The following is an 11,004-nucleotide window of genomic DNA, read 5'->3' as shown; positions in this document are numbered from 1 at the left end:
AAGCCCTCGGTGGCTTTTAGATCTTTGATCTCCACTGATCTCTGCTCTTTATTGACCAACTGCACGCTGACAGAAGCGGCTCCTCCTCCGTCTTCTTCTGTGGTTTTCATTAGCTGTGTTTCCATGACAGTTTCTCCCAAAATAAAAGCCATATTTCTAAAACTTTGACAAAGTACAGTGTGATTGTGTGTGGAGGAACAAAACATTTTGCCATAAATCTGCATTTCCATGTTGCCTGCTGTCCAGAATGGTTTTTCTATTTTCCTCTTTGATGACTTGGAAAAAATATCGCCATATTTAGCTTTAGCGCAACTCTAGCGGTCACGGAAATGCAGCTAGTTTCACCACAACAGGGAGGAAGACTTTGAGAGTTTTAATCTTCTTCATCCTCCTGCTGCTCCATCGTGGCATACTTATACTCGCGGCTTAATTGATTGGTCAATAATAGTGTTGCTTTACCCTCCCTGGCAGCTAGGAGGCAGCGCTGTAGTCGTCTCGGATGGTTTTCTTTCACCTCATGTCAATGCTGAAGCAGCCAGACAGCAAAACTGAGCTCTGAGGATTTTAATCACGCCCTCAGTTTGCACAGCTCTGTGAAAAATCCCCTTTTATTTTTCCTCTGTGCTCGTCCAGTGGAAGCAGCAGTCGTCCCGATGGACGCAGTGCACTTCCTGTTTCCTGTCTAGGGCCCGTGAGGAGTCTACGACTCCCTCCCTGAAGCTCCTTATCCACTCTGTGTGTGTGTGTGTGTGAGAGGGAGAGAGAGCGAGCGAGCGAGCAGCAGTGTCTCATTAAAACTCCTCTCAGCCTTCTGTCACTTCCAGCCATGTTCCTGTCTCCTCCCCCCGGCAGACATGGATTCCCTCCCCTCCCGTATCCCAGACCCTCCACCTCTAGCCTCCGCCCCCTCCTCCATCCCCACCTCCACCACTATGCCCGCTTCCTCTGTGCTTCTCCAGGAAACGTGACCCACTGGTTGGCTGAAAATGGCACCAGGAGAAGATTCTCTCCTGGTTTTTACTTGTTTTTAAGCACCTGTGCAGGAAAATATCAGCTCATTGTTAGCTGAAGCCGTGTAGTGACAGAGGTTTCTGATATGTTGTTGGGTGCCAGCAGAGGGAATTTAGTTGGGTGAGGCTCAGTAGCTGCAAAGTGATGAGAGGAACCCAGTCTCACATTCAGGTGGGGCCCCTCGCTGAGTGAGCGCCCCCTGTCTGCCCGCTGTGGTCTTGATAATGCTACTACGACTGCTACAGCCACAGCTGCACACTGCAGAGCGCCCCCTGCTGGCTGCCGTTCGAGGTCACCATTGCAAAAATGGCTACAGGTTGTCATCTTCCACCAGCGGGAGGTGGGACGAGTTCTTGGATTGTCTGGCTGTGGTTGGGTGGGGCAGGTGGTTGTCGACGCATCATGTGACCAACCCAGCCTCCCTCCCTCTCTCTCTCTCTTCCCCTCCCCCAGTGTGTTCTCTACCTCTGGTCGCTGAAGATCAACCACCCCACCACACTCTTCCTCCTGAGGGGGAACCACGAGTGCCGGCACCTCACAGAGTACTTCACCTTCAAACAGGAATGTGGGTGCAGAGAGAGAGCGCGCGCGCACACACACACACACACACACACACACACACACACACACACACACACACACACACACACACACACACTGACTCACTCACACTCTGGCCAATCTGTTCATTGTAAATGAAAATTGTCATTGTTTATTGTTCAGAGAAAATATTGAAGTCATATTAGTTCAATAAGAACTGTGCTATTACATATCTATATATATTGAATAATATTGAATACATTATATATTATTATATTTTATATACTATTTTTCACACTGCTATACTATGAATATATATGTGTGTATGTGTGTGTGTATGTATGTATGTATGTGTATATATATATATAAATGTACTGTAAATAAGCCTGCTCTGTCGTTGTTGTTGTTGTTGTGTTGCTGGCAGGTAAGATCAAATACTCTGAGCGGGTGTACGACGCCTGCATGGAGGCCTTCGACTGCCTGCCTCTGGCCGCGCTGCTCAACCAGCAGTTCCTGTGCGTGCACGGCGGCCTCTCACCCGAGATCAACTGCCTGGACGACATCCGGAAGGTAGAAGGCCTGGAGCTTCATCTCCACGTGGTCTTCATCACCGCGCCAACGCTGCTGCTCCCATCCAAACCCTCCGCTTCTCCTCCGCAGTTAGACCGCTTCAAGGAGCCGCCGGCCTTCGGGCCCATGTGCGATCTGATCTGGGCCGACCCGGGCGAGGACTACGGCAGCGAGAAGACCACCGAGCACTTCAACCACAACTCGGTCCGAGGCTGCTCCTACTTCTTCAGGTACGGGAACAAAGCTCGGCGGCTCGTAGCAGATCTTCAATCCTGGATCCTTGGCCCCAACCTGGAGGCCTGAGGAAGCAGGAAGCAGGAAGCAGACCTCCAGACTCTGGTGACTGAAGACCATCCTCCTGTGTCTCCTCTGCAGCTACTCGGCCGTCTGCGACTTCCTGGTGAACAACAACCTGCTGTCGGTCATCAGAGCTCACGAAGCCCAGGACGCAGGGTAAGAGGGGAGGAGCTCATTTAGGACTTTTGGAATGACGGGTCAGACAAACTGATGAATGTCTTTGGGAAAAAAGCCCTCACAAGGCACTGGTTGCACCCTGGAGTGGATCAGCAGAGTCAATGACAAAGACCTAATGGAAGAGATGATCTTCTCCCTGCACCTTCACAAAGAACACTGGACCAAGTGGCCTGGATGTGTTGCCATCCTACAAATTAGGGAAGCTAACAATTAATCGATTGTCGATTCATTGTCGATGAAGAATTAAATCAAATTAGTCGCAATGAATTGAAATTTTTTCACGAAGGGTTTTCTTTGTTAAATGGCCCGATGTGTAGCTCTATACTTGGAACAAGTTACTTTATTTTAAGAGCAGTTGGCATGTGACCCATTAGAAGTCAACTCCAAGTCAGAGGGTCAATGTCGAGGGTGTTTCTACTGTTCTGATGCAGAAATGGGTCACATTGGACCCTCAACATCATTGAAGGCTGAGACAATGTCTTCCTGACACATTTAGCTTCTCATGAAAAATCGCCGCTTGTCAGTAGATCAATAAGGTCAATCAACTAATAATTTGCATCCCTGTGGAAGAGCTGGAATGTTGGCTCCGCCTCTTTTGTTTTCTGTTGTTAAACGTCTTGGTGAGCCATTTGTTTGTAATGCTCCTTTCTGTTCCCTCCCTCATATACACAGTAGCTGATAAAGAAAAAGTTGCTCACTTCCTGTGATACAGAGGAAAGCAGCTTGACTCCGCCCCCCCCCCCCCTCTCTCCTCTGCAGGTATCGGATGTACCGGAAGAGCCAGACCACCGGCTTCCCCTCCTTGATCACCATCTTCTCCGCTCCCAATTACCTCGACGTCTACAACAACAAAGGTTCTTCAGTCTGTCGTCGCTGTTGTCGTGTGTTCTTCTTGCCGGCTCCGCCCACCTCCTCTCACCTCCTCTCACCTCCTCTCCAGCCGCCGTGCTCAAGTACGAGAACAACGTGATGAACATCCGGCAGTTCAACTGCTCGCCCCACCCTTACTGGCTGCCCAACTTCATGGACGTCTTCACCTGGTCGCTGCCCTTCGTTGGGGAGAAAGGTGAGTCGTGGAGGCGGGGTTGGGGAGGGGGCGGAGCCAGTCTGTCAAATTGCATTCACCCGTCCACCATCCAGCCTAGGGAAGACTTCCCTGCTGCTTCCTGATGGGGGTGGTTGTCCATGAGGCCTGAAACTGGAAAATATTTTTTAGCGCTGTCGCCTCACGGCAAGCAGGTTGCTGGTTCCATTCCGGGCCTGGCACCTTTCTGTGTGGGGTCTGCTGGGTTCTCTCCAGGCTCTCTGGCTTCCTCCCATAATCCGGAAACATGAATGTGAGATGAACTGGAACTCTGAATTGTCTGTAGGTGTGTGTGTGAGTGAGAGGAGGGTTGTTGATCTCCAGTCTGGTCCAGTCTGGTCCCACCGTGAGGAGGATGGAGGGACAGCATTCCTTGGATAAACCTGCATCTCCATGTTGTTTGCTGTCCAGGATGCTTGCTCTATTTTTCTCTTTGATGACTCGTAAAAAATATTCTGTCTCCTCCTCCGTCCAATCATAATGCACCATTTTCACTGGTCAGTCAACTGGTCACGTGACCCTGTACCACCTCATGAGAGCGTCAAAACCTTTGAGCCATATTGGACAGGTTTTTGCAAGTGGAGCTGTTTGCATCAGCAGGTTTTATGGCCACGTTTAAGTTTGGAGCAACTCTAGGGGTGTACCTAAACACAGCTGGTGTGGCCTGGTGATGACTTCTCACAGTTTGGACTGTGACTCCAGTCTGCAGGCGACACTTCTGAGGCAGACTGGAGTCACAGCAGGTTACGATCCTTACATCCTAACTTACTTGACCAAATCAACATTTTTTTATTCCTGTGATGAAGTGGCCGCTGGTCCAGGGCGTCGCCCTGCCTTCACCCAGCAGACCCAGCAGACCACTGAGACCCTGGCTGTGTCTCAATTCAGGCTCTGCATCCTTGGAAGGCTGCATTTTGAAAGGAAGTTGCGTCATAGCACTGCGGGAAGGCTCCTCCCAATTCCCAAACATCCGAAGGACGCTCCAAATGCGTACTGGGAATGCATCGTACATTCCAAGGCTACACCGCTACTATCCTTCACCTCCTTCTGTATCCCAGGATGCTTTGCGTGCTGCTGCAAAGCATCCTGGGATCCTGGGAAGTCAGCTGAAATTAGCGCCATCTACTGGCAAAGACAGTTTGTATAAATTTAAGTATTGAAATTTCACATAGTGTCCAGTTTTTAACGCAGGGTTTTTACTTATTGGAACATCCAACGCCATCCAAACGAACCAATGGTTAGCTTGATGCTATGAAAATGTCACTTCCGGGGTTGGCCAGCAGGAGGGAACGGCGGTGACGCAACCAGGAAATACGCCGAAGGCCAGTCCGTCGCGTGTGGTTACCAGGGAGGCGGGTTTGGGTCGGTCCTTCTGGGCCGGGTCCTTGGAGGACGCTTCCTTCCAAGGATGCAGAGCCTGAATTGAGACACAGCCCCTAAGTGCAGAAGGAAGCACGTTTCGAAGATGGATGATGACGATGATGATGATGACGATGATGATGATGAGATGATGATGATGATGATGATGATGATGATGATGATGATGGTCATGATGATGATACTGTGCTGATGTGTTTGTCCCCTAAAGTGACGGAGATGCTGGTGAACGTTCTGAACATTTGCTCTGACGATGAGCTCATGTCTGAGGGAGACGACCTGTATGAAGGTAAGACACACTGAGTTTGTCTCCGCCCCCTGGCCTCCAGAAGCCCCGCCCCTCCTTCCCGCCGTCTCTCTCTCACTGTCCATGACACGACGCTGCGTTTCTTCTCCTTCTCTCTGTAAATGTTGCCCTATTTTTTTTTTTTGCTCCTCACTTGCGCCCCCTGGACTTGCAGGTGGAACTTCGGCAATGCGCAAGGAGGTCATCCGCAACAAGATCCGCGCTGTGGGGAAGATGGCCCGAGTCTTCACCATCCTCAGGTCAGGTGACCCCGCTTTGTGATGCGGCGCCCCCCCTGCCCCTCCCGCCGCGGTGTGAGGGGGGAGGGGGCGGAGTCTCATTAGCAGTCTGAATGGCCGGGTCAGCGCCGTGGTCAAGAGAAAGCAGCAGCCGCGCTCTAGATGAAGTGGGCACACACAATGGGGACACAGCGCCGCCCTGCTGGCATTAATGAGCTGGCACCACATCAGACACACTGGCTCAATAATGACTGACTGTGTGTGTGTGTGTGTGTGTGTGTGTGTGTGTGTGTGTGTGTGTGTGTGTGTGTGTGTGTACAACTGTTTTATTGATCAACAATCCAAAAAAAACAAAATAAAAAATACATTTTACAAAATAAAACGCACAAAAATTAAATAATAATAATGATGAGATAATAAAAAGACATAATGGATTGAGCGATTGGTGTGCAGTTCCACTCCTTACCCAGAGGTGGTGTGTGTGTCTGTGCTGTTGCTGTGCACAGGGAGGAGAGTGAGAACGTGCTGACGCTGAAGGGCCTGACGCCCACCGGGACTCTTCCTCTGGGGGTGCTGTCAGGAGGGAAGCAGACCCTGCAGTCCGGTGAGTCTCTGGACCCCACCAGGAGGGAGGGGGGGGGGGGGGTTGTCACCTGGGAACTGTGGCTCTCTGACCCTTCTGATGTAAAGGTCGGCGTCCAGCGAGGCCCCACGGGGGGAGGAGCTTTCTGGAGGTCCACGGCGCCGACCTTTCAGCCCCCCCCCCCCCCCCCCGACACTCTCTTTTGTTGTTGCTGTTTTGTCCTCTCACCCACTGAATCACTTTCAACATGAGATCATGAGAGTCTGGATTGTCTTGTGTTTCAAACCAATGAAAAACTTTTCTAAAATGTATTTTTTTAACCTCGCCATTCTATAAAAAAAACCCAGCTCAAGTCATTCGTCATCACTTGATGGAGTTTTTTCAGAATAAATGTATTGCAATATTTATGGTTTATTAGTGTAGCCTTTCTTTCTTTACATTTTTTTTATTCAGAGGGCATTAAAGTACAGTGTTTGCGTTCTATACAGTCAGTTTTCTTTGCCACTCACAATAATTTTTTTTTTTTTTTTTCAAAAAAACAGTGGATCCCATCTGCCTTCAGTCTGAGCAGATGGAGCCCTGAGTTGTGTAATAATACTGCTTCTTTCTTCTAAGCAACCTCAGTTTTCTCAGATATGACTGACAAACTTGAGAAGATATGGAATAAAATAGTGACGCGTCCTCCTGACCCTTTAAACCCACAATCCACAATATGATAATCACGGATTTATTTCTAGATCCACTATTGGAGCTTCAAACCTTTTAAAGCCACTGAGAGGCAGACTTGACTCTGGACCATTAATGATCCTTCATGGTGTTTTTGTGTCTTATCTCACTGCTGGTAACTCTTTGTTCTTCACTGAAAGCTGCTTGTCCTGGTGTTGATAGTGTTGATGGTGCTGCAGCCACCGCTCCTCCCAATCTGCCCCTCCTCCCCCTTTAAGTCCCGCTGACCCTGTAACGCCACCTTGACCTGCGCCGGCTTTGGCCCCGCCCACTGCTGCGCCAGGCTGAGACCTGGCCGTCGAGCCACTTCCTGCCCACGCAGCCGCCGGCCGTCTCTCGCTTCTCATCTGGCTCTTCTCTGATGTCACTGACCACAACCTTGTTTTCTTCTCCCCCCCCCTCCCCTTCCCCCCTCCTCCCAACCCTCCGTTACCGTAGCAACGGCGGAGGCGGCTAAAGCTCAAGGTACGACTGTGGCTCACACCTGTGTGTGTGTGTGTGTGTGTGTGTGTGTGTGTGTGTGTGTGTGTGTGTGTGTGTGTGTGTGTTGCTAGCACAGCTACTCGCTCTTGCAGCATTGCACTCTGATGCACCAGACTGGAGCCCCCCCGTGGTCAGTGTGTGGAACTCTGATGATAATAATAATAATAATAATAATAATAATAATTATATATGTATACATATATATATATATATATATATATATATATATATATATATATATATATATATATATATATATATATATATGTATATATATATATATATATGTATATATATATATATATATATATATATATGTATATATATGTATATATATATATATATATGTATATATATATATATATATATATATATATGTATATATATATATATATATATATATGTATATATATATATATATATATATATATATATATATATAATAAGTCGTGTGAAAGCAACTCTAAACGTCCAGACTGTTGCCTTCGCCCAGTCTTAATCACACAACGCTCTTATTGTGAAGGGGCGGGTCGTGTGGCGCTCCACCTGCCAGGAGTGACTTCCACTCAGAGTAAAGCCAGCTCAGGCAGCGCTAATGTTAGCACGGGGACATACCCGCCACGGCTATTTCCAGCAGCTAATCCTGTTACGGCCTCTTGCTGTTTGGCTCCACCTCTTTCACCAGGGGGGCGGGGCTTGAAACGCCAGTCACCAATGGCTCAGGTGTCCAGTTGGGATTCCTTTTGTTATTCATACCCAGAATTATTCACCCGTGGCTATTTTGTCGACGCTCAGTGTGTTATTACAAAGTCTTCATGACTTTGTAACTGCGCTGAAAACTCTTTGAGTTCCAACAGCCACAGTTTGGATCTTGGCTGTTTGCTTCTCCCCTTGGGCCTGCAATGGTTCACTTTTTAAGACTTCATGTATCATAAAATATTTTTAATCCTTTTATTTTCCATTTTTCTAATCTATATAAGTGCAACAGTGATTCCAAAAGAATAGCAACAGAATAAAATGACATTTTAGATGCTGCTCACCAAGTTGTGCTTAGAACAGGCCTGATTCCAAACTAACTTTGTGTTCAGGGCTGGAGGCGTCGACGCTCTCTGTCTTTGATTTAATATAGCTGATCAATAGGAATAGAAATACAATCATATTTTAGCATGTATAGCATAATTCGATCTAGTTAAAGACACAGAGATATCTGCGGTCTTTGTGTGTGTGTGTGTGTGTGTGTGTGTGTATGTGTGCACGGTGCTGCAGTGACTGATGTTTGCAGTAGTGTCGCTGTGTGGATTCATGTGGAGTTGCTCACCTCTCTGCCTCTGCTTCTCATCTGCACTCGTTTGTTTCTGTCTGCTGCTGCTCCTGCTCCTGCTCCTGCTGCTGCTGCTCCTCCTGCTGCTGCTCGGCCTCACTGTAAGTCCACCACTTGTGTCTGAGGTGGTTGTTGTTGTTGTTGTTGTTGTTGTCGTAGTGACACCAGGTCTGTCCTGTGATTGGCTGAAGTTCCTCCAGGGTTCCGGTCCGATGGGTGGGTGGGGGGGTTTGGACATTGCAGCTAATCTTCCTCCAGATTGAACAGTGAACCTTTTATACTTTTATATGGTCCTTAACAAGTTTTGCGTCAACCTGAACATGGAACAAAGCAAAGCTTCATGCTATACAATCCATTCATCTTCTATACCCGCTTATTCCTATTCAGGGTCACGGGGGTCTGCTGGAGCCTCTCCCAGCTGTCTTTAGGGCGAAGGCAGGGTGACACCCTGGACAAGTCTCCAGTTCATCGCAGGGCCACATAGACACAGACAACCATTCACACTCACATGCACACCTACGGACAATTTAGAGTCTTCAATTGACCTCACATGCATGTTTTTGTAGTGTGGGAGGAAGCCGGAGAACCTGGAGAGAACCCAGCAGACACAGGGAGAACATGCAAACTCCACACAGAAAGGTCCCAGGCCCAGAATTGAACCCACAACCTTCTTGCTGTGAGGCGGCAGCACTAACCACTGCGCCACCGTGTCGCCCTGCTATACAATCAATTACTGAATATTGCACACATGCAAAATTCAATTTCAAATTGAAAAAAAAACAAAAAACTCATCAAAATAAATAAAATGTAAATGCGGCCCTTTTTTTAATTGCAGCCTTCTTATTAAAGCAACCTTTTCCACTAAATTTCAAAACAACGTAACAACTGCGAACCAGTGACGTCATCATGATATCTTTCAGTGTGGGAGTTGCAGTACTGTGTGCTGTATACTGGCGGCGGGCCAGCAGCTCTAGTAGTGATGTTGTGTTGCCAGTGTTGATGTTGTGTTGCCTCGCGAGCCAAACTTGGCACACGGGGCCAGAGTTTGTGACGCCTGTGCGCTGCAGCGAGGAGCCTTTCCGGCGTGCTGACCCCCCCTGGTGTCTGCTCTGTGTCCTGCAGCCATCCAAGGCTTCTCCCCCACGAGGAAGATCCGCAACTTCGAGGAGGCGCGCGGCCTGGACCGGATCAACGAGCGGATGCCGCCGCGTAAGGACGGCCAGCAGCCCGACGGCTCCGCCCACCACGCCAACGCCCCCAATAAGAACGGCACTGATGGATAATTGGCTGAACGATGAACGAGCCCCGCCCCCCTCCCCTCTTCCCCTTCGACCCGTCGCCTGCAAAATACTGAAGAAAAAAAAACCGCATCGCGTATTCATCGGGGGAGGAGGAAGAAAAGAAAAGTATTTATTGATAAAAAGTATAAACCTGCTAGGGAAAGAATTATATAGCGGCGAAGGCTTGAATGAACTCTTTCCACTCATTCATGTGTATATTGTCAAGACCCGACGCAGGAGTTTTATAAATTTGAGTCGATGATAGATGAAGACAGGTTTAGTCACTTTATTCATTTTATTATTATTATTATTGTTATTGTTATTACCGTTATTGTATTATCATTATTATTATTGTTGTTATTTTAATTTTCTTTTTTTTTAATGCTCGTTCTTGGTGTGTGCAGAACCTGGAGGTTCTCGTGTGTGTGTGTGTGTGTGTGTGTGTGTGTGTGTGTGTGTGTGTGTGTGTGTGTGTGTGTGTGTGTGTGTGTGTGTGTGTGTGTGTGTGTGTGTGTGTGTGCAGGCCAACGAGTCGCTAAGAGCCACAATAACCAGGCAGATATTTTCTATGTAGAGCAGGAATCTGAAACTTCTCCCACCAAAGCTTCGGTTCTCCAGTTCCGGTTCAGTATTTTTGAAGGAGCTTCTTCTTCCTTGCTGTGCTGTCGGCTGCTTGTTGATTGGTTGTGAGGGCTTTTGGGGGCGGGGCCTGTGTGCCTGCGTCACCGGGCTGCCTCGTCTCCACGCCCACTTCCCGCATCGGTCCAAAGTGCTTCTCGTGTCTCGTGATGGCAATCTGCCCGACCTTGGTGGGCCACGCATGGACTGGAAGGAACTGCAGGTGGCGCTGTCCTCCCGAAAGGAAAACACACAGTGTGTCACTCTGTAGTGGGTTTCTAGAAGCAACACAATGTTTGATGTTTTGTTATTAAGCGATGGAAAGATATTAAGATTTGTGCATTTTTTGTTTGTTTTTTTGTTTTTTTTAAAAAGAAAAAGTTATTAGTGTCTCCATCTAGTGTCGCTTCCA

General features: G+C 48.2%; 1 protein-coding gene and 1 long non-coding RNA gene across 4 annotated transcripts in view; one reads left to right on the top strand and one right to left on the bottom strand.

Moving 5' to 3' along the window:
- Positions 1 to 9,162, bottom strand: part of LOC142887826 (uncharacterized) — a 179,986-nt gene extending 170,824 nt beyond the window's left edge. The window contains exon 1 of the long non-coding RNA XR_012926602.1: positions 9,044 to 9,162. This is a non-coding gene — a long non-coding RNA (uncharacterized LOC142887826). The remainder of the gene's footprint in view (positions 1 to 9,043) is intronic.
- Positions 1 to 10,955, top strand: part of LOC142887815 (serine/threonine-protein phosphatase 2B catalytic subunit gamma isoform-like) — a 19,685-nt gene extending 8,730 nt beyond the window's left edge. The window contains exons 4-14 of one of the 3 annotated variants that reach the window (XM_076025686.1): positions 1,465 to 1,576; positions 1,976 to 2,121; positions 2,212 to 2,351; positions 2,497 to 2,574; positions 3,355 to 3,449; positions 3,536 to 3,661; positions 5,268 to 5,345; positions 5,518 to 5,602; positions 6,088 to 6,185; positions 7,329 to 7,355; positions 9,826 to 10,955. In XM_076025686.1, the coding sequence (XP_075881801.1) occupies positions 1,465 to 1,576; positions 1,976 to 2,121; positions 2,212 to 2,351; positions 2,497 to 2,574; positions 3,355 to 3,449; positions 3,536 to 3,661; positions 5,268 to 5,345; positions 5,518 to 5,602; positions 6,088 to 6,185; positions 7,329 to 7,355; positions 9,826 to 9,977 (1,137 nt within the window). In that variant the 3' untranslated portion in view covers positions 9,978 to 10,955. Of the gene's footprint in view, positions 1 to 1,464; positions 1,577 to 1,975; positions 2,122 to 2,211; positions 2,352 to 2,496; positions 2,575 to 3,354; positions 3,450 to 3,535; positions 3,662 to 5,267; positions 5,346 to 5,517; positions 5,603 to 6,087; positions 6,186 to 7,328; positions 7,356 to 9,816 lie in introns of all 3 variants that reach the window. The other 2 variants (XM_076025685.1, XM_076025687.1) reach the window with 2 other exon arrangements.
- Positions 10,956 to 11,004: the final 49 nt, after the last annotated feature.

This window comes from Nelusetta ayraudi, unplaced genomic scaffold (genome assembly GCF_046127955.1).
Source record: "Nelusetta ayraudi isolate G7.1 ecotype Tasmania unplaced genomic scaffold, CSIRO-AGI_Nayr_v1 ptg000018l, whole genome shotgun sequence".
NCBI classification, from domain to species: domain Eukaryota; kingdom Metazoa; phylum Chordata; class Actinopteri; order Tetraodontiformes; family Monacanthidae; genus Nelusetta; species Nelusetta ayraudi.
Note: the sequence above shows the minus strand (reverse complement) of the source record. Positions and strands in the feature narration are given on the sequence as shown.